Source organism: Ctenocephalides felis, unplaced genomic scaffold (assembly GCF_003426905.1).
Source record: "Ctenocephalides felis isolate EL2017-DRISC unplaced genomic scaffold, ASM342690v1 CF-g0.4_SCAFFOLD_01170, whole genome shotgun sequence".
Taxonomy (NCBI): domain Eukaryota; kingdom Metazoa; phylum Arthropoda; class Insecta; order Siphonaptera; family Pulicidae; genus Ctenocephalides; species Ctenocephalides felis.
In genome coordinates, this window is record NW_020537324.1 from 34,103,195 (window position 1) to 34,126,515 (window position 23,321).

The 23,321-nt window shown below is 29.3% G+C and overlaps 3 protein-coding genes and 1 long non-coding RNA gene across 4 annotated transcripts in view; 2 read left to right on the forward strand and 2 right to left on the reverse strand.

Moving 5' to 3' along the window:
• LOC113366056 (1-phosphatidylinositol 4,5-bisphosphate phosphodiesterase classes I and II-like) overlaps window positions 1–7,453 on the reverse strand; it is a 297,562-nt gene extending 290,109 nt beyond the window's left edge. Inside the window, exon 1 of the mRNA XM_026607607.1 lies at window positions 7,070–7,453. Within this exon, the coding sequence (XP_026463392.1) occupies window positions 7,070–7,195 (126 nt within the window). The 5' untranslated portion in view covers window positions 7,196–7,453. The remainder of the gene's footprint in view (window positions 1–7,069) is intronic.
• A 3,107-nt stretch (window positions 7,454–10,560) lies between these two features.
• On the reverse strand, window positions 10,561–11,456 carry LOC113368029 (protein cornichon homolog 4-like). The gene is made up of 3 exons (XM_026609595.1): window positions 11,325–11,456; window positions 10,885–11,207; window positions 10,561–10,711 (listed from the first exon to the last, which is right to left on the reverse strand). Exons 1-3 carry the CDS (start codon window positions 11,397–11,399, stop codon window positions 10,639–10,641), a joined length of 471 nt encoding a protein of 156 aa, XP_026465380.1. The 5' UTR covers window positions 11,400–11,456; the 3' UTR covers window positions 10,561–10,638.
• Window positions 11,457–11,970: 514 nt separating this feature from the next.
• Window positions 11,971–15,470, forward strand: LOC113366741 (intraflagellar transport protein 57 homolog). Its single transcript, XM_026608400.1, has 7 exons — window positions 11,971–12,241; window positions 12,841–13,003; window positions 13,251–13,369; window positions 13,843–14,346; window positions 14,637–14,791; window positions 15,164–15,235; window positions 15,314–15,470. Exons 1-7 carry the CDS (start codon window positions 12,090–12,092, stop codon window positions 15,415–15,417), a joined length of 1,269 nt encoding a protein of 422 aa, XP_026464185.1. The 5' UTR covers window positions 11,971–12,089; the 3' UTR covers window positions 15,418–15,470.
• Window positions 15,471–16,998: 1,528 nt separating this feature from the next.
• LOC113367996 lies at window positions 16,999–18,017 on the forward strand. The gene is made up of 5 exons (XR_003366325.1): window positions 16,999–17,253; window positions 17,332–17,444; window positions 17,519–17,674; window positions 17,751–17,895; window positions 17,977–18,017. It is a non-coding gene; the product is annotated as an uncharacterized LOC113367996 (long non-coding RNA).
• The last annotated feature ends 5,304 nt before the right edge of the window (window positions 18,018–23,321 follow it).

The window sequence follows — 23,321 nt, forward strand, 5'->3', positions numbered from 1 at the left end:
ATGATAATATTTTTGCAGTGGTGAATATTGAAACAAGTACCACAAACGAAGATCTATCAATTTTTCACAGCTAATATTCGATATATGTATTTCAAATGGCATTTGATGATTTTGTTACTTGTAGCAGTACTTAGTACAAAATTTATATTAAATAATGGAAATCATAAAATAAATTATAGTACAATCGTTATTAAAAAACCGCAAGTTTTGTATCAATGCGAATGTGAAACAGTTGCACATACACAATTTTAATTATGTGTTTTGTAATCAAGACAAGAGATTCGAATATTTTCTTATGCATGAAAGTAAAAAATACACCATATTGACTATTTTTTATTGATTAATCCATATTATTTGAAAAATTAGATCTTGGTAATGGTGGCAAGCAGAATTCCCATGGAAAGAGCACTCGGATCGAGTCCTGGTACTATGTATGAACGTTGATTGTAAATTGCAGTACCTGAAGTAAAAACTTATAATATTTGGTAAAAATTTCATCAGAACAAGGATACAACAAAAAATGTTGCTTGATGAAATGAAAATACTTAGGGGCAGTAAAAATACTTAGGGGTAAATATGTTTTAAAAAAGTTAGTATAGAAAAATAAAAATCACGTGAGTCCCAAAAGGAGGGCTGGAGGGGTTTGACAAAAAATCACGAAATATCATGTGGGGCAGTGAAGGGTCTAGTAAGATATCTAGTGTATTTATTTTTTACCTCAATTTAAAAAAATCTAAATTTTGGGATTTTTTCTAGGTACTACTAAAATACACGTTATGTTAGGAGGGGGTGATTTTAAATATCACCACGTATCACCAAGGAGATGGAGAGTCTAAAAATCCATAAAAATCACTTACATAATTAATGAACGCCCTCTAATAAAATAAATAACTTTGGGTGTTGGAATTTTAGCTTCATTGAAATTAAAAAACATTATTCATATTGTATTCATCGCATTGCCAATATTATTAGGTTTTTTATACTTCACGAACAATTCAAATATTAATTAAAATTTTATTGTATTATTAACATATGAAATACAGCTTGAATGTATACAACCAATAAATAATAGGATTTATATAAGAGTAGCTAATAAATAAGAGGTAAAAACACAATGTACTACGTGAGATATAATGAAATAAATGTTGCAAAATAATTATTTACACAATTGCCATAACTTACTAGTTTTCACACATGCGTATAAAACTAGTATTATGTTGTTGTACAATGTCTCATCACTTGATGAAAAGACTAGAATAACAATAATAATAATAATAATAATAATAGTATATATATATATATAAACAAAAAAAATCAGGGTGGGCTCTTCAATAGTCTAGAGATATTTAATGATAATTTTTCATCTCAATAGAAATTTTTTGATCTGTTAATATAATTTATTTTCAATGCTAAAATCCTGAATACACCCATGCTTTAAAATATTTATTTTTATAATTTTATTACATATTTCAAGATTTACAAACAAATATGAGCTCCGAAAAATATTTAAAATTTAACTTTATCAAATACATATGGTTTTCCTGTTCCAAGATTCTGGCTTTCGGGCACATATGAAAATAAACAACCATTACTCACGATGACATACGTAAGGCTGAGGCAAACTAGAGAGATGAAGTGTCAAAAATAACCCGGTATGATAATTTCGCACAGGTTATTGCAAAACGCGTTGTGCATGGCATGTAGCAGTGGTTGACCAATACAGGTTCGGGGTACGTTTTCTAAGAAAAAAATGATGTAAATTGGAGTAATTTTCTGGTAAGAAAAAATATAAAAGCTTCATAGACGAAACGAAAGTTTATTCTTTTTGGAAAAATGCGAATATTAAATGTATAATATTATGATGATAAAATTAGTTACCGACTTACTAATCTAGTATAATAATTTTTTAAAGTTAATTGAAATTCAATTTTTTGCATTGTCCTGCCTTTGTTATACTATATTCATGGTCTTAACATAAGATAAACGTTTTGGAAATTGCAGTCTTTTAAACAAATTCAGACAGAATTATATCATGAATATATTATATTCTATATAATGTCTAAGCTCATTATCCAAATCAAATTTAAAGTGGATATTTCTGGCAAGTGACAGTTCTGTCAAAATGTTTTCAATGTCAAACAATTTTTTCCATTTATTTCTACAATATTACTATATAAAATTTCCCTTAACAAACTTCAAAAAGATTTATCAAAATTCGAATAATCGTTTAGGAGTAGTTTCCATTCTATACAGAAAAATTTTATATATAAGATATATGAAAAACAGTTCTTAGGATCCATTTAATAAAAGGAGGAAAAAATCATTGAAGAAAAATTACTTTTTCAAAAGTGTAAACGTTTCGGTTCTGTATTTGATTTATCTACAATGTGAAACCAGTGATTTGTATCCTAACATTCAAACAAGTAGGGACTTTTTCACAATTGTGAAGTAAAACTGAAAAAATAGTTCCATAACTACGTTTTTATATTGAATTGTGATTTTTAATTTATCAACTAACTAGAAATAACTAATTTTTGAGAGAACGGCACATCCGATTAGATTAATTCAAATTCAAATTCGATTCGTATTGATTGAGATAATATTTGATTACATTTCTGCAAAAGCAAGTCCAGCGGTTTCGGAGATACGGAGCAAAAAAGGGGACAAAACAGTTTTTAAAATAACGGCGCATCCGATTAGAGTGATTCAAAAAGCATATTGGGTCCACGGTGTTCGTTTATTATGTTATTATGTCGTCCAAAAATCGAAAATGAACATTTTTGCATACCTTTACATTTCGAAGGTTTTTGAACATTCTGGCTGTGTGTGCGTGTGTGTGGATACAATTTTTCGTCCACGTTTTTTGGAGCACCGCTCAACCGATTTGACTTATTCAACAAGCATTTCGATTAATCAAAAAACATTACACTTGTGAAGAATTGATTATGCAAAGACATGTCCAGCGGTTTCGGAGATCCAGAAAAAAAGTAAAAAAAATGACATTTGGCGATCGAAAATCAGATATTTTCGACAATATGAATCAACCGACATGTATGGGTGTAAAAAACTTTCAAGAAGTATCAAAATTTTCATAATTAAAAAAAAATGAATTTGAATTTTTAAAACATTTCCAAGTTTCCAAAAAAATTCTTTGTTTTAAATATATATACATATTTTCAATTAAGACATTATTTCAATATTCAAATTTTTCAAATGTCTTCAAAAATCTTAAAAAAAGAAAATTTTAAAAATGTAATTTTTTTCTGAGCTTTCAATCATTTTAAATTAGACATATGTACATCAAATTATCAGATAATATTTTACAGAGATTTCACTAACAAGTACAAATCTTGTTTACATTTCTATGTAATCTGTGCCAATATTTATAATGTTTAACTATTACTCTACGACGCGGCGCTTACACGCTTTGGTATTTCACTCTAAAACAAATTATTGATAATTTGTTATTTTTATTACTCTACTGTGGTTGTGCAAGGCACAATTCCATGAACAGCTTTGTTTTGAAATATTTGTATGTATTGTAGATGAGTCAAATCCAAACTCGAAACGTTTGCAGTTTTGATAAAGCAATTTTTCTAAATTAATTTTTTTCCCTATTATTGGATGCATGTCTGACAATGAGAACATTTTTAATACACATTCCAAAAGAAATCCAAAAAGAGGAAAAACGTATAAAAATAACTAATTAAACAAATATTTTTCGAAGATTATTTTCAGATAGTCATTCAATCATTCATTCACTTCAAGATTCCTCAAATCAAAGCATATTATTCAAAATTTAATTATTTTATTATTTTAAATATATATATTATTTGAAATATATTAGAAAATACCGACTCTCCCATTAAATGCAATGAAAGTGGGAAAATAACAAACTAATAAAAATACTGTAGAATTTAAACCTTTAACAAATTTATAATTTCGCATTACAAGAGTACAATGTATAATAGTATATAAATTTTCTATTTATATAAATAGTTATCATTCAAAGATTATTTTCAGATATTATTCATTCATTCATTCATTCACTTCAAGATTCCTTCAATCAAAACCTTTTTATTCAAATTTTAAGTAGTTTATTATTAACTTCCCGAAGGAGTTTATGTTTTCATCAAAAAATCCGAATCGCTAATTTTATGTTTTCTCGACGTTTTGAGCCATTCTGAATCGAATGAGACCAAATTTGGAAAAAGTATGTGTGTGTGTGTGTGTGTATGTGTGTGTGTGTGTGTGTGAACAGATTTTTTGCCGTGAATCGACGTTTTCTCCAAAACGGTTGGACCGATTTCAAAAATTTAAAAGCCATTTGATGTATCTCGATGAGGACTATCGTCTCTGAGTTTTGTGCGGCGATCGGCCGGGCCGTTTCTTTGTAAATTGCAGAAAAGTGAAAAATTTTTCGTCCACGTTTTAGCCCGCAATTCTGAATCGATTCTGAAAATTCAAAAACCGTTCGATAGATATTGGTTGGGAATCGTGCTGATTAGTTTTTGGTAAAGATCGGCCGGGCCGTTTTCTTGTAATAAAGTTTTTAAAAAAAAAATTTTGACGATTTTTATGATTATTTTTTTGACGATAGATACCATAGTTTTCTAGGTCATACTAAAATATTACGGTCCTACGACAACTGGTTCAGCTTTAAAAATTCGTCAAAGTTTGCAAAAATCAGTATGGTCTTTTTGGCATTTGTCAAAATTAGACTTTTGATCGACGTTTTCTCAAAAACGCCTGAACCGATTTTAGAAATTTAAAAGCCATTTGATATATTTCGGTGAGGACTATCGTTTGTCAGTTTTGTGCGACGATCTGCCAAGCCGTTTCTTTGTAATTTGAAAAAAAGTGTTAAACTTTTCGTCCACATTTAAGCTCATCCTACCGAACCGATTTTAAAAAATCAAAAACTGTTCGAAAGATATTAGTTGGGAATGATGCTGATTAATTTTAGGTGAAAATCTACCGAGCCGTTTTCTTGTAATTAACTGTTGAAAAAAAGTGTTAAATTTTCGTCCACATTTAAGCTCATCCTACCGAACCGATTTTGAAAAATCAAAAACTGTTCGAAAGATATCATTTGGGAATGATGCTGATTAATTTTAGGTGAAAATCTACCGAGCCGTTTTCTTGTAATTAACTGTTGAAAAAAAGTGTTAAATTTTCGTCCACATTTAAGCTTATCCTACCGAACCGATTTTGAAAAATCAAATACTGTTCGAAAGATATCATTTGGGAATGATGCTGATTAATTTTAGGTGAAAATCTACCGAGCCGTTTTCTTGTAATTAACTGTTGAAAAAAAAATTTAAGCCGATTTTCATGGAATTTTTTTTGGCGATATACATCATGGTCTTATAGAACTTACTGTAATATTACGGCCTTACAACAAGTAGTTTAATTTTAAAAATTCGTCAAACTTTGCTAAAATTATTATCGTTTTTTTTAAAAGTAGGATTAATGAAGTATATTATTTACACATTTTTTTGATCAAGTCGATTATTTACACATATCGGGAAGTTTATGTAATTTGCCTCAAGGCTAAATACCAAACCAACTAGTTTAAAATATATATTATTTAAATATATAAAAGAAAATACCTACTCTAACAAATTCAGTAACATAGAAGTTGAAAATAAAAACTAAAAATACAGTATAATTAAAACCTTTAACAAATTTAGATCAAACATTTAACACTTTGGGGACGGCTGCCCACCTCAGTGGACAAACATACTCTGTGAGGCACAGGCTATTTTATAAACAATGACTCAGTTTGCATCGAAAAGTTGAATAAATTACATATAGCAGTGATAAACAGTATTGTATTTTGAAAATAATTTTTAATTATTTTAGTAGTACGTTTAGCCTTTTTCTTTGCTATATGGTCTTTTTTTAATATTTAAAACGACCGAGCGCTTTTAAATATGGCAAAACGACTGGTAAATTTTGTGATTTAAGCAGTAGTGAAGATGAGTTTTAAATAGACATTCATACAGGCAAATTTTACGAAATTACTATTCGCACCGATGATAGTGATGAATGTGATGATGATATTATCCAACCAACAAAAAGAAGAAGTTGGACAATTTATATGAGTGGAAAGGCATTAGCGAATGTGCCGATTCTCCTTCAATAATCGAGTTTGACATACATCAACAAACACCCCGACTACAAATACCAAACGATATAAGACATCCAATAGATTATTTTACTTTATATTTTACAAATGAATTATTAGATAATATAATACAAAAAATAAACCATTATGGCAGCAAAAAATGACCAAATATACTGACTAATCAGTGGCATATTCTAAATTCTAAAAGAAAAAGGGATTGTATTGGATAAGGGAGGAAGGCGGCGAACAACATGTTATTGTAAAACATGTCAAAATCAACTAGCTATGCATTTTAGAAATTGTTTTGAACGTCACCATTCTTTATAAAATGATCAAAAATAAATTAATATTAAAAATGTATGTCCTTCAATGACCACAAATTTTTATCAAACAAATTGCATAACATACACAATGAAATCAAGTTTACAGCCGGTAAAGTAGAGTGTTTTGAAATCGGTGCCGTCCCGAAAGTGTTAAATCTTCGCATTACAAGAGTACAATGCGCATAGTATATAAATTTTATAAATATATAAATAGTTATCATTCGAGGATTATTTTCAGATATTATTCATTCATTCATTCATTCACTTCAAGATTCCTTCAACCAAAAAGCTTTTTATTCAAATTTTGAGTAGTTTATAATTTAAAATATATATTAGAAAATACCCACTCATAAAAATACTGAATAAATGAAAACTTTAACAAATTTAGATTCAAAATTTAAAAATTAGCATTTGTCTTACAAGATTACAACAATGAATATTGCATAGTATATAAATTCCATATCAGCAAATTGGAATTTAAATTAATATGCATATAAATACCCAAAATGTATAAATCCTGAATAAGGTATGATTTCGATCTCATGTGGTTCCACATTTAGCGTGAATACAATATAATTTTATAATAACAAAAGTTTATCACATGATAAAATCCTACCTCGTCCCATTTTATGAATTTTTCGCCTTCCTGAAGAGCCTTTGACACTTCGACTGGCTTCAATTGGACGGCATTCCCCGATGAAACAACGGCCCCGGTCGAGGTGCCGCCCGTGCCACTTGCCATAACTGGAAACTTCACTTTTTAATCCATCGTGTCACAAACATAAACACACGTGTAACTGACAGCGAGAGTCACCGAGCACAGATTTTAATTCATAGCGACTATCTAATTGTCACACATTACATACTATACGAAGCAACAAGATTTGAAATGATAAATTATCAGATTTTCTGTATGAACGACAAGGATGTTTTAAACCAAACGGTCTGATGAAAGACACACGTTGTTTCTATAACAGTATCCGATGCGTTATGTATATGTCTTTGACAGTAATTCAATACAAAACTGATGATGAATCCGTCAACAGGACGTATCGGTTAAAGAGCCGACGCATTCACGTTCGCATTAGCGCTGCGACTGGTTTGTGTAGCGAGCCCAGAACCCAGGCGAATCCATTTTGATTTTTACGATCCGTTCGCGCGACCACGCAGGCCCGTGATCAGCTGATAGGGAGCACGCGCAGCTCTGGATATGGATACTAGAAGACATCCTGAGCGCCAACTTCGAACGATGATAACAAACTCATTTTACAGTCAACACTAAATTTTTATTAATAATTCGCAATAGTTTAAGTATTATCAGATTCTAATTAATTACAGTTAACACACTAATTGCCCTGTGCTGAAATCGCTGATATTAACTATAAATTTTGTAAAATAGTTAAAATCGTATTTAATTTGAATTTTGTCTTAGGCAGATAAGATTCATACAGTTCTGCCACAATTTACATTAATTTAATATTAGCATTTTTTGTTGAATATTTAATAAAAACTAGTGTGGTGCATGGCATCGTGCCTTAAGGCAAATTGCTGGAACGTCCCGTACCGTAATTCAAAATTTTGGTACGGAACCCAAAAAAAATTACACAGAATGTGTAATTATTATTAAAATCTCTATAAAATATCTGATAATTTGATGTAAATATGTTCAATGAACATTTTTGATCGCCAAAGGACTTTTTTTTAAACTTATTTTTATTGAGAGTCTATAACCGCTAGACCTGCCTTCCCAAAAATCTAATCAGTTCTTCATATTGTCATTTTTTTGAATTATTAAAATCGGACGCTCCGTTCTCTCAAAAACTGAGTTACCATTTTTGGCACTTTTTGACCCGTATTTTCGGAATGGCTAAACCAGCCTTTGCCAAAAACTAATCAGCACGTCTCCTTATCAATACGAATCTAATGTTTCCAATCGGTTAATTTGGGTTCCCGAAATCGTTGACGAAAATTTGTATCCGCACACACACACATATATCCATTTTTTTAAGGTATGCCAAAATGTTCAGAAACCTCTGAAACGTGAAGATATATAAAAAATTTCATTGTCGATTGTTTTGCGATTACTATAGCTTACCCTACGGGAAGTTAACTAGTAGTGCAAGGCATCGTGCCTTAAGGCAAATTGCTAGGACTTTTCGTACCAAAAATTATTTTATTTAAAAGAGCTTTAAAATTTTTTGAAAACATTGAAAAAAATAGTTTTATTTTAATTGACTTTTAAAAAAATCGATTCTTTTATATTTTGAAATTTATTTCTAAATTTTGGAATCTTTTGAAAAGTTTGAAATTTATTTCAAAGCAATCGCGCTTCCTGAAAAAATATGGCCTTTTTCGTGAGATGAGAAATAAATCTAAAACATGGTCAAGACAACAAATATTTCAATATTGGTTTATATTCAATATTCATAACCTTTGCTTAAACCTAGGCTTTTCAACCTGAAATAACATTTTCATACACAAAAGTGCGAATCGTAGTGCGAAAGTATGGGCCGCTGAAACTTGAAAGTCACATAATTCGAATTATTAAAGAAATTCATTAATACCAAAAATATTTGTTGAATTTACTTCAACTTTACTTTATTAATGGGCCGAAAATCGAAAATGAAAATGTTTGCATTTCTCGACGTTTTGAAGGTTTCTGAACATTTTGGCTTACCTCAGAAAAAATGGATGTGTGTGTATGTGTTTTGTATGTCTGCATTTTTTGGTCCACGTTTTCGGGCGCACGGATCAACCGATTTGAATGGATAAAAAAAACATTCGATTCCTATTGATAGGGAGATGTGCTGATTAATTTTTGGCAAAGTCAGGTCCAGCCGTTACGGAAATAAAGAGCAAAGATTGCAGAAAATACAAATCGAGTTTTTGAGAGAACGGAGCATCCGATTTAAATGATCTAAAAAACATTCAATTCATAATCAGGGGGAGAAGTGGTGATTCAGCACTTCAGGCAGGTTCAGCCGTTTCAGAGATACAGAGCTAAATGTGCAAAAAATTGCTGTTTTTGAGAGAACTAAGCAAAACTGAATACTATAATATAATTATTTACTTGCTGGATTTCGATTTCAAAAACTTAAATTTATCAAAATGGCAATTTATCGTATTGTTAAAAGATTTTAATAAATTAGTACCATTATTGAACATTTACAAAATCCTTTTCTATACTTTAAACTAACAATTTCTGTTAGGAAGTTTAAAGAATATATTTAATTCAGAGTCTGTGTCGAAATGCAAATATCTTTACAACTCGCATTAAATATTTAATTAATTAATTAAAAATTTTGGTAATATAGTTAATAATTTTAATTGTACATAAAACTTACTTTTTACAAAAAAGTCACTATATCATAAACATTCAAAATATTCAATAAAATGGTATTGTTGAAATTTAGAAGCTTTCAGTTTTTATAATTTTTACATGTTTAATTACTAATTTTTCTTATTATGTTTGTTTATATAACTATAGAGATTCTAACAATTTGCCTTATTATTAAATTTTGACCTTGTTTTCAATTGACTGTTCTATAATTTCTATACATTTATAATAGATTCTTATCATCTTTATCTTATTTATAAGTACATTTAATAAGTACATTCATTTTGATATAGTTATTTGATATTAGAAAATGTTATATTGCATGTTTATAATTTTGGAAACTTACACTTTGCTAGATAGATTAGATTATTAAAATTTAATATTTAAAATCCAATTCTTATTCTAATGACAGATGTGACAATTTTCTTTTATTGACGCATGAGTTTTGTATTCACGTTTTGCTTTACATGCGAGTTTTGTATTGAATGAAAAATTAGGCAAACCATGTCATAGTTTGAAGATTTGGCTATTTTGCTTTTGATTGTAATACATAGTTCATACAGCAGGGTTACTAACTTAGTACCTAATATAATAAAAATAAATGTTGATAAAAATATATTTTTAACTCAAAACAATTCAATGAAAAGAAGTTAAATATATTAATATAAAATATATTTGTCATTATTAGCTTTATAATATTTAACCTATAGTAGAATCAGTCAATATGCACAATTAGTATATTACTAACACTTTTTAAAGCATTATTGTTCAAAAATATCAATAAGCGTTTTTAAATAAAAATATAAGTAAAACTTTTTTTTAATAACTCACATTGCAAAAATACATTTTTAAAACTCTGAAACAATTTCTTCTTCTTCGTGCCTTCGAATTGGGTCTCCTTTTAGAAGTGATATGATCATACTGAAAATAATATAAGTTTATTTATTAAAATTAAGTCTAAACATAATATTTTCTGAGTACTGATTTAAATTTAATGCAAGACAAGTCTTATTATACCGATATATGAATTTCATGCACTATTATCTTTTGAGAAAAATGAGGTGGTTCTCAATGAATAAATACAATATATTTACCAGTACAAGTATATAAAAAATAATATCAAATGGTAGCCGAGATTTATCATGCAATCTCGCATGTGCTTCTTTAATTGGCCTCGATTATGTATCTCTGTAGGATCATAAACTCCAAGATTTCCTTTCGGTACTTTAATAAATTCATATACCATCCAGCATATTAATGGTACATTGAATATCATCAGCCACCATTGTCCATTTAGTATCAGAATAAATGATAAAAAACAGTGTGCTATTAATTTTGGCATCACCCAAGCATTTAATTTGGAACAGCATTCTTGTGCGTTCAAATAATCACATTCTAGATCAGATAGAGTAATTACCTTATGATATATAGTAAAGGAATCATATTTAAAGTTGTTTGATAATAAAAAATTAAGGTTATGTGACAAGACCTGAAATATTTGTGTAAATACATCGTCTAGAAATTAAAAGGATACAAAGTAGACAAATAGAAACAAAACAGCTCCAGTTTCCACTAAAGAAAATGTAAACATCAAAGGTTCAGAAATCATTTTTATTATATTGGGTAACTACTTATATAAACTTATTTTAAATAACTTCGTTTATGAATATAACTTAGATTTTATTAAAAAAAACTAGCATATTTACACATATTTTACATATTATTCTTATATTTATGATTTAATTAAGTTACTAATATAATATTATTTATGTATTTATATTTATATCCATATATATTATCTGTTTATTCACTTCAGAAATTGTTGACATCTATCCGCATCTATTTATGCTTCAAAATAATGCGCCGTGAAGGTAGTTGATTAATTTGACATTTCTGAAACATGAAATAGTTGGCGGCAAATTTAAATGTCGCATAAGAAAAAGTAATTTGAGGGTATTGTCTGCAGTTGTCTGAATCACTAACTAATGAATATTTCGTAAAAACAAGTTAAATATTAATATTAGCTCTATGCTAATATATTAATTTGCCTTAAAGCACGATGGAATGTACCACTTTTGTGTTATCAAATCAAATCAAACAACAACAATCCACCGTCATGGATGCACTCCACTCAGTCATATGCCATATGTCAAATGTCGTAATCTAATTGTAACCCTAGTCTATACACAACAGTAACCAAAGTAACAATAAATTTGCCCGATGTCGTGTGTCAAAAGCCTTAATAATAAATAAGTGCAATTACATTTACTTATGCCACTTGAAAATTATTTAAAATAAAATGTTTCGGCCAGAACCTAAAGTAATTTTAGAAAATGACATTCCAAATGAAGCTATTGCAATTGTTTGCATGGAAGATCTTATGGAAAAGTTGAAATTGTTAAATTATGAAAATGATTTCTTGAAAAAATTGAATATGAAACCTCTTAATAGGTATATTTAATGTGGATGATGTTAAATACATTATATTTATTGTTTATGTTATACCTATACTAGAAACAATTAATTTACAGACAAAGATTGTAAATTAAAGTACTGATTTATTGATTTGCTCATAGAATCAAGAAACTCTAATTTTGGCTTCACATTATACTGTGTATTTTCATATACTTACATTATTATAAATGTTCCAGAAATAGTTTTTGGTTAACATTATTAATATGTGTTATTAATATTCCAATATATGATTTGATACAAGATTTAATTTAAAATGTGATCGTAATTGTTTTAATTATAATTTAAAAAAAACTGACGTGCAGTGCTTTATTGCACTTCTTTTCAAACGATAGCACTTCTTTGATAGAATAGCCACTTGATTGTTTACCCCCAAAATATATATTCAATAGCAATAAAAATATTTAAATTTTCAATACCAATTAATAATATAATAATAATTGGGTGTTTTTATATAAAAATTCTGAATTTGCTTTAGAATCTTACATTTTATAATCGTTATTATTTAAAATTTGCAATTGTGGTAAGGGTATGAGTTCTGAAAATGATTAAATTTACAGTATTGTTTGTGGTTTCAGACATTATTTTATCGTGCCTACAAATCCAGGAGAACAATTTTATGTGTTCAGCTCTTTGGCAGCTTGGTTGATAAGAAAAATTGGTAAAAGATTTGAACAGCCACAAGAGTACGATGATCCTAATTCTACAATAACAAGTATTTTGGATGTTCTTAGAACTCTGGTGAGATTTAAAATAATTATTTTTATTTTGATTGCATTTGATTTATATATACTTAACTTATTATGTAAGTATATATAATAATTTATTTCAAATCGTTGTCATTATTGTTCTGCAGTGAATTCATGAATTGTGCAACATTTGTTAAAATCGTAATGTAAGAATGTCATTTATAGACTAGTAATAAGATTTCATTTGATTGATGTAACTTCTATAAATTTATCAATAGTTTCAATAGTCAACTTTTTAGGGCATACCTGTGGACTTTCCTCCTAGCAGATTGAAACAAGGGATTGGTTTTCATGCTGTTACAGTATTGGACAAACTAGCAGATCAAGCTTTGCGTATATCCAATTTTTCGTGGCGCAAGTGAGGAAAATTTACTTATGAATTTTTTTATTATTTCAATTTCAACTGGGTGCCTCAAACAAGAGCACTTGTTCAAATTCTTCTTGCTTTCTCGACTTTCTGAATTGGCATAACCATTCTTCTCTGAACCTAATTGTAGCGTTCAGTGTTTCTGAAATCATTTTTTCAAATTTTTTTGATAGCATTTCTTAACAAAAGATAATAATAATACCTTTCAGTTCAGAATAAAATTATATATATATATATATATATATATATATATATATATAATCTAAAATTTTGGATTCTTTGTTCAAAGCTCTACAAAATATTTACAAATCCAAGACTCTACCATCTAATATATATATATATATATATATATATATATATATATATATATATATATATATATTTCTGGACTACAAAATTTTAAAATGTAATCTGCAATTTATTAAAACATATTTTTGTAAAATGATTATATACTTACTTTGAAGGCCTGAAATTCAAGCAGATCCGGAACTAGAACCCGAAACCATTGAAGATGATTCTGAAATCATTCTTGATAGAGTTGAAGAAGAAATGGCTACTGCTTATTCTGATTCAGATGATGAAGAAAATTTATTTGACTTAGGACAAACAAATTCATCATCACAGAGTATGCAAAAAATGTTGAAAAAACAAAGCAGTAATGAGGCAATGAGTCTGACAAACATCGAGGAACCCAATAGTCTTGGTTATAGTATAGATACAGAAGCATGGAGACTTGAATTAGAAAGAGTTTTACCACAATTGAAAGTTGTTATCAAGGCGGACCCAAGAGACTGGAGATTCAGACTTGAGCAAATGAAAACCTATAGGGGAGAAATAAAGGATGGACTTAGTACGACTAAGGGTCAACTAAATAAACTTCATGCTGATATATCTTCAGCAATGGAGAAAATTGAAAGTAGAGAAAAGTATTTGAATAGTAACTTACAAGGCCTAGTTGATGAATACAGGTATGTTTTCACAATATTATGTAAATGTTCGGGCGAGAAGAGGGGCTAGATTTAGTGAAATCATGCTTACTCTTAATATAAATAACTAAATAGCAACTATATAATAGTAGTAAATCCTTCAAGAATAATTGATTCATATTGATAGAATGTAATTTAGATTACCTGTATAGAAATTATAAGAAAGATACAAATTTCTTTTTCTTTGAAATGAGTTTCCAAACAAAAATTACTTTATCAAATGGGGCATCAAATCTTTTGTTTGAATATTTATAACTATTCATTATTTGCAGACAGCTTCATGATAAGTTATCAACTGCTAAAAGTGAACTTTTAGCTGCTACTACACAAGTACAAGAGCAAACAAATCAACTTTCTCAACTTTCATCTGATCTTGAGGACATCAAATACAAAACAGAACAAAAAGGATCTTCTATGAATGATACGAGTAAGAAATATTTTTCCTACTTTGAATAGGAAGAATATTGGTGCTATGGGGGTTTTAGTATATAACAATCAGATTCTGATATGAGTGAAATGTTGTTTCATTAGACAATCTTATCAGATTGCTTAATTTATATCAAATATTAAAATTTATATTAAATGAGGATGATTTATTAGTGAAATATAGGTGTACATCCTTTTGAATGCATTGGATCGGTTTCATATTATATTTTATGTTTCATGGTATATTATTTAACACTTTTTATTTTATTTTTTTGGGAGTAATAATACTGATTATACTATATATTTATTACGCCATTTACAAAATTATTGTAATTATTTTATGTTTAATATTTTTTTCTTTTAATTATTTTAGCTCCTGTGATGAACATTAAAAAAGCTTTATCTGCTATGAAACAAGAAATAAGTGAAATGGAAGTAGATATAGGTAAATTATTAATCAGATCATTAAACAAAAATACCATTTTGCATATTTTTCTTAAAGCAATCTATTGTTATCTATTAGGTGTAATGCAGCACACACTAATGCACACAAATCTGATTCAAGCTAAACCGGAAACCACAACACAAGATTCAATGAAGTTTGCAAGCATGGTTTATGTAAAATAAGTTATTGTCACTCACTAAAACTTTATATTATTTACACACTATTTATTCATATACCAAAGACTATTTATATAAATTATACAAAAAACTTTGTAATAATGTGATATTATATTTATATTAATAAAATTTATCATTAGGAACTGCTTTTAGAATTTTTTGAAAACAGGTAATTTTATAATCATCGTGAAAGCTTATTTAAAAATATATAGTGAATTTTACTCAAATGCAATTTCACATTTTCTTTTAGCCCTAAAATAGACTTACAGTATTAATAGTATAGTACAGTTATACAAATTTATATAACAGTCAATTTGGATTATTTTTAAAGCAGTTTCAAATCTGACTAAAGTTTAGATTAAAAAAGTGGGATTTTAAGAATTGTGCAGTTTATATCAGAAAACACTGCACAATCATTATGGAGTAAGGATGAGAGGCAAACATCAATAACGAGGAATCTCATATAAAATTAAAAGATTATTTTTATAAACAAGAAAGTGTCATTGTAAACATGTTAGTTCAATAACATCAATAATCAGCGGTTTGCTTTATCATTAAGAATATTTGCGACATCACTTTAATTATAGACTATAGAGATTATAGAGACTATATATATATATATATATATATATATATATATATCTATAGAGACTATAGAGATTATAGACTATAGAGAGACTAACAAACTGATCAGAATGGTAAAACAATCGTGTTTAGTCTTCTGATTGCTTTACATATGCTTATTAAACATGCTGCTAAAATTGTAAGGTATGCTTTTAGGTGAAAAATACCTATTGAAAAATATCCACATTTCATTGATTTTTTTTTGCATTTATTAATTCCGCATAGTAAACACAGAGCGGCGGAAGCAATCGAAAATTCACATAAATTCCACATAGGTGTCACAGTGCTGAAGGCTCGCTTATGGATTGCAGATTGCTACCGCCGCTTACTGGGCGATTAACAAAAAAGTCGATAAAACAAATTCATTTTTACAATCCTTCTGCCCAGTAAACACGCGATGTGATCTTCTATAATATCGACATCGTTATTATAATGCGGTTATCGAATCTACGCCACAAGAGGATTTTAAACTTGCGTGCGCTTGTGTGTGTTACAATACACGCAAAGCTCGCATTGAGTTGTCTCACGAGACATAAACACGCGCTGTCGGGGGTAATGACATCGTTGAATTTCATGTGAGATACATGTCGTGCGCTGGTGTGTGTTAGCACACATGCAAAGCATAATCAATGACGTCACACGGCGTGAAGCAAACGCGTCGTGCGCTGCGTTGTGTGCGTTGTATGCTTGTGTGTGTGACCATACAAAGAAAGCTTTACATCAGCGCGCCGTGGCCACTGGTGGAACCGACTGTTTCTTTGACGAAAGCTAACCTAAAACCGCGTACAAAATGGCGCAAAATGTCACGAATTTATCATGCATCAAGTTATATTTTCTTTAGTATAATAATTACATTCGTTTAGTTAAGCAACTTGTTTATGATAATTGTAGAAAAGTGTAGAAAAATGACACGTAAGTATATCATATATTATTTATATAGATATGTAATTACTTCACGATTTTGAATTCCATTTAGTGCATTATATCCTGGGATGAAGAAACGTTATTTTATGTCGATTTCTTTAGATGACAAAGGAGGTAACCAAATAGCATATCTTACAAAATCTGAGGACAATAATAAGGATCGTTTAGCAAGGTTAAAATAATTATTTTACTAAATTAAGACATTAACATATCCATGTGTTCGACATAACCTCACTTCTTAAATCTCTTAAATTAGTCGGTTGAGAAGCGGATCGAGAATGATTGTTTGAATATGTAAGTCACTACAAATATAATAGCTATACAAATATATATAAACAGCAAACACGTATGCCATGTTCATATTTATTTCAGAAGTCGTACAAAATTGGAATGAAACGATGAACAATATACAGATCTTTAGACAGGCTCAAATAATGTATGTTTAGGAGCAAATTGAAGATAATGGAGATTTATCTTCTTAATATGTAAGTTGATTCATATATAGTTGCTGTATATATATTATTTGGTAACAAATACATTATATTTATAATTGTTTTAGAAAACCTCTAAAATTGGGAACAGTATGTCATATATGCATGAACTTGATTGATGTATTGATGTATAATGAACTGAAGATAGAATGAATTCAATCAGGTTAAAAAAAATGTATGTGCAAAAGCGACTCGAAGACGATTTAGATTTGTCTCCTGAATATGTAAGTTGCTACACATATGGAGTGGTATATATATTATTAGATTCAATAAAACACATTATGTTTCAAATTGTTTTAGAAAACTTCCAAGAAGTACATCATATATGAATATCCTGTATCCTCGCATTTGATGTATTGAACTGGCGATAGAATGAAATCAGTCAGTGTTAAAAATGTATATGTAAAAGCGACTTTAAGATGATGGAGATTTGTACACTGAACATGTAGGTAGCTACACATATGGTAGCTGTATATATATATTATATTATATACAGTAAATCACATTATGTTTGAATTTGTTTTAGAAAACTTCCAAAATTTGGGGCAGTATGTCATATGTGCATAATCTGTATCCTGGCATTTGATGCAATGAACTGGCGATAGAATGAAATAATGAAAAATAGGCAGGCTGTTTGATGTATAAGGAAGTGGCGATAGAATACTTATGCAACACTTCACACTTCACGCCCCAAAAATAGAATTACGTTCTATATGTTCTATATATATATATATATACAACAATTTTCATTAAATATACTGTTATTAATATGTTAAGATTGAATAATTTGTAAATAGTTTTCTAGTATAGTTCATGTTAAAATTTTATAATTTCTAAACTACAATTCTAATTTGTAATATTTAAATATTGTAAAATTTCTTATTATTCACGTAAATAAATGCTTATTCGTACAGAAAAGAATATTAATTGCATTACGTCATCACTTTCAGGTGCTATTACGTCATAACTGAGTCGCCATTTTGTATGACGTCATGACCGAATCGTTTTCATTCGCCAATGACGTCATGACTGGGGTTAACGCCTTACGTCAGACGGTCTTATCATAATAAACAAACATATGTGGGTCAACGTCGATTTTCATGTATCACGAACGCCGCGTGCGCCAGAGACCGAACCTCGATAGTTACATAAATTTGCGGCCGTATCCATGAAATATCGACGAAAATGAATATGGGGACCGCATGTCACACGACCTAAATAAAATATTGCCACGATGTTGTGACCATATCGCATGTTTACTGGGTGGTATAAGTTACAAACAGTGAAAAAATATAATATTCAAGTTATATTCAATTTTATAAATCAATGCAGTAAGAAAAGAATATATTGAAATTACTTCATGGACGAAATGGATTCAGTTGATGAAATAAAATAAAGTTGTACTACAGAAATGCTTAGCGGATCGCAGAAAAATATTTAAAGGGCCGCATGAAACCCGCTCAGTAAACACCGTGTGACCTGAGCGGCGATAGCAATCTGAAATCCACGGGCTTGCCTTCAGCGCTGTGACATCTATGTGGAACCTGTGTAGATTTCAGATTGCTAGCGCCGCTTGGTGTTTTCTGGGTGAGTTGTTCATCCTTGACCTAATTTATTCGATGCTTCAATACGAACTAAGCCATTGTGTATAAAAAAATGTTGAGTTCCTCAGAGAAGACAACTGAGTTATAAGCTAGGACTATTATGCTTATTTATTTATGAGCTAGACTTACCAAAGCAAACCAAGCAAGTTTAAGTATTTTATGAAATTTTCAGTTCAATTTTATTTTTCATTTTCATTGAAACAATTATTTATCATTAAACCATCGGCAACTATTAAATACGCAAAAGCAATGGCAAATTCATAAAAATGAAATATAATAGCACTCTTCAAGAAAGCGAACCAAATATTTATCACTGGAAATTTAATTCCGACTTATGAACCCAGTCAAAATAGACACGACAAAACCGTAATATCGGAATAATTTTCATAAAGTTTAAAATTGCTATAGACGTTATAACGTTTTTTACCTTTATGCACCTTGAGGCACCTTAGGCACCTTATTTACCTTGAGGCACGATGCCATGCACTATTAGTTTATTTCGAGGTATGCCAAAATTTTCAGAAACCATCAAACGTGAAGATATGCAAAAATTTTCGTTTTCGATTTTTGAAGTTTTTGTCGATCCGACCTCTGCGACTTTTTTATTTAAGATGACTTATGTACAAATATCTATATTTACTTTTTTATCTATGTCCATGCAAATTTCTCCAAGTTGAATGTCTATTTTGACTGAGCGATTCACTTTGCTGATAAAATATTATAAACATACTTACCACACCCATTTTTGAATATTGTTTACTTTGCTGTAGCGATGCAAAAGTGTTTGGTTGCATTTGATTGTGAATTCAATTGACATCATAATTCAATACCGTGTTCAAATTTAATCGATTTAAAAAAATTGTAATATATTTTATTATATATATATATATATATATATATATATATATAGTAATTTATACTTATAAATCAATCTTTCCTTATTGAGTAAAACTGTGTTTGCTTTTCTTACTTTTACAAAGCCGTTTTGGATATATTTAAAATGGCTTCCAAAAAGTTTCACTTATAGTCATGGTAGCATTTCACAAAGAGTGCTGGTAATATGAAACTTTTGTTCAAATTGTAAACTCGAACAATATATTATTAAATAAAGTGTTAGTGACTGCAAATCGAGTGATAAGATATGAAGCTTTATATTTGATCAAATAAATGCTTGATTCGAATCAGAATATTTTGTATCGGCACACATCACTATATAACATAATGATATAATATTATATATATAAATACATATTATATATATAATTTCGTTTATGTGTGTGTGAACGGTACCCAGCAAATAAAAACATTGTTCATATCAGTAGTGTTAGTAAAGGTTATTATAACAGTATCAAACAGGATTATAATTGTGAATGCTAGTAAATAAGATTTGATATAAATTATAATATAGTAAACTATTATATATATATATATATATATATATATATATAATATTTCTGTTACTGTAAATATATTTGCAATAGTGATTGTTTTGTGTTTCGATTTGGTAAGTTTATTGTTCCTTTTAACAAATTAAAAACATTTAGAAAAATGATACTTATTTAAGATAAATTGTCAAGACAACTCATACAATTATTAAATTTTGATCTGTTCAAAAATAATAAATCATAAAAGCGTTGATATTTGAGGTTATGCATTCTCAACTGTGTTAACCAGAGATAACTGGATGCATATATGTGCACTTTTCTTTTATATGTGACATGTGACTGAATGATATTTTACTTATTCCACATTCAGGTTTGTACACCATATTTTATGTTTACTAATATTTATTATTTTATTTTAGTAACTTTCCAAAAACAAGGCTTTATGTTCTTTCGACGTTTTAAGTCATTCTGAATCGTTTGATATTTAAATTGAACTAGTGGTGCATGGCATCGTGCCTTAAGGCAAATTGTTAAAATTTTCTGTACCAGAATTATACATTTGAAGAAAAAAGTCAAGAATCAATAAATATTGATCAGTAATTAATAACAATTGTTTTAAATATTTTCAAAGGAATAATCATTTATTACTATTTTATCGTTTATATATTATACAGTGACGTTGTTATCGCACAAAACACCTAAGAATGTTTACATTAACAGGAGATGCGGAATGAATCCATCTGAGGATGTATGAATTTCATAGAATAACGCATTTAAAATATAAACATTTTTAAACTGAATTGTTAATATAAAATTTATATAAAATATGAAGCCTTGTATAATTAAGAAAATTTTGAAAAAAAAATTCTGAAAATTTCGAAATTTGTTTAAACCGTATAAGTGAACTTTAAAAATTAAAAATCTTGGTACAGAACAAAAAATGTAACAAAATTATTACTTTTCAAATCTCTATAAAATATCTCATTTCTATATTTTCATATCTATACCATTTGATGTGCATATGAGCATATGTCTAATGATCTTTTTTGACCGACAAAAAATTTCTTTTTGCTCTGTACCTCCGAAACCGCAGGACCTGCTTTCCTAAAAATTTAATCAGTTCTTCATTTTGTCATTATAAATAAAATGTTGTTTGAACTAGTCGTGCATGGCATCGTGCCTTAAGGCAGATTGCTGGAACTTCCCGTACTAAAAATTTAGGTTTAAAAAAAAATTCAATTTTCTCTTAGAACCCTGAGAAAATCGATTTTTGAAATTTTTGACAAAAATTGACCTTTATGAAAAATTTGATTTATTTAATACTTTGACATTATTTGGAAATTTTGAACTTTTTTTAAAGCATTCGCAATACGTTAGCTGCGTAGAAACAAAATATGGAAGTGCAGTATAACGAATAAACATTGGTATGGAAGAAATGTAAACAAAATTTGTTCTTATTATTAAAATGTCTATATGATATTTTTTGTCACTTTGGCATTTTTTTCACTTTTTTCAATGGGTCACCGAAACCACTAGACCTGCCTTCCCAAAAATTTCACCAATTCTTCATTTCGTCAATACAATTAAAATGTTTTTTGAATCTTACAAATCGGATACTCCGTTCTCTCAAAAATTTCAATTATATTTTTGCCCCGTATCTTCGAATCGGCTCGACCTGTCTTTGCCAAAAACTAATCAGCACGTCTCCTTATCAATACAAATCGAATGTTTTATGATGATTCAAATCGGTTGACCCGTGTTCCAGAAATCGTCGACAAAAATTTGTATCCGCACACACACCCACACAAATTATACCCTGGAGGTATAAAGGCATTTCCTTCGCTATAATTTTTTGTATAGCGAAGGAAATGCCTTTACAACACACACATACATCCATTTTTTCTGAGGTATACCAACATGTTCAGAAGATCTTAAACGTGAAGATATGCAAAAATGTTATTTTCGATTTTTTTGCGATTGCTGTAACTTACCCTACGCGAAGTTAAGTCAATCGGGCGTTTCGTTATCTCAAGAACGGAGTTACCGTTCCCGGTATTTTTTGCTCCGTATCTTCAAAACAGCTGGCTCTGCCTTCGCCAAAAACTAATCAGACGTCTTCCCATTCATAAAAACGAATGTTTTTTAAAATATTCAAACCGGTTAACCCGGTTCTCGAAATCGTCGACGAAAATTTGTATCCGCACACATACACGCATTTATGCACACATACATCCACTTTTTTAACTATAAACATCCACTTCTTTTTAACAATATAATATACCCAAATGATCAGGAGGCCTTGAAACGTACAAACATTTACATTTATTATTTTTTTGCGATTACTTTAACATACCCTACGACAAGTTAATAAAATTGAAAAATGGCACGAGCCGAATCTTTGCAACTTATTGTTTTAATAATAAACTTTACATATTGATATACATCGTGGTCTAAACGAACATCTTAAAATAATTTAATCCGGCAAAAGTGGTTTATTATAAAAATTGATTAACGTTTGGATTATTGAATTCAAATACAAGCACACGATGTATGCAGACCAAGAATATGCAGACCAATATGCAGCTCAATTGACAATAAGAGCTTTAACCACTTCCGTCGTCGCCGGCAATAGGCGTCACATTTTCAATGATTTGCCGACGAAAGACGATTTTTTTTACCAGCAACAAGTATATGTTAATATACTTACATACTGATATATGAGTGTCGAAAAACTGAGGTGGAAGAACGACAGAACAGCTAAAACTGGTGGCAGCACTAGTGGGATGTAACAGTGCCGAGTCGCAACGTCTAACGTTTTACACCAAAAATTAATATTGGCTGGGTTAGGAGCACAGGGAGGTCAACTATCATTTCACACTGAG

What these genes read in the sequence shown, in the direction of transcription:
- LOC113368029 (XM_026609595.1), bottom strand. Translation starts at nt 11,399, where the DNA reads ATGATTTCTGAACCTTTGATGTTTACATTTTCTTTAGTGGAAACTGGA. An exon ending in TGTTTCTATTTGTCTACTTT is followed by an intron (nt 11,208 to 11,324) that starts GTATCCTTTTAA and finishes ATATATCATAAG; the next exon opens with GTAATTACTCTATCTGATCT. An exon ending in TTTTTTATATACTTGTACTG is followed by an intron (nt 10,712 to 10,884) that starts GTAAATATATTG and finishes TATTATTTTCAG; the next exon opens with TATGATCATATCACTTCTAA.
- LOC113366741 (XM_026608400.1), top strand. Translation starts at nt 12,090, where the DNA reads ATGTTTCGGCCAGAACCTAAAGTAATTTTAGAAAATGACATTCCAAAT. An exon ending in AATATGAAACCTCTTAATAG is followed by an intron (nt 12,242 to 12,840) that starts GTATATTTAATG and finishes TTGTGGTTTCAG; the next exon opens with ACATTATTTTATCGTGCCTA. An exon ending in TGGATGTTCTTAGAACTCTG is followed by an intron (nt 13,004 to 13,250) that starts GTGAGATTTAAA and finishes TCAACTTTTTAG; the next exon opens with GGCATACCTGTGGACTTTCC.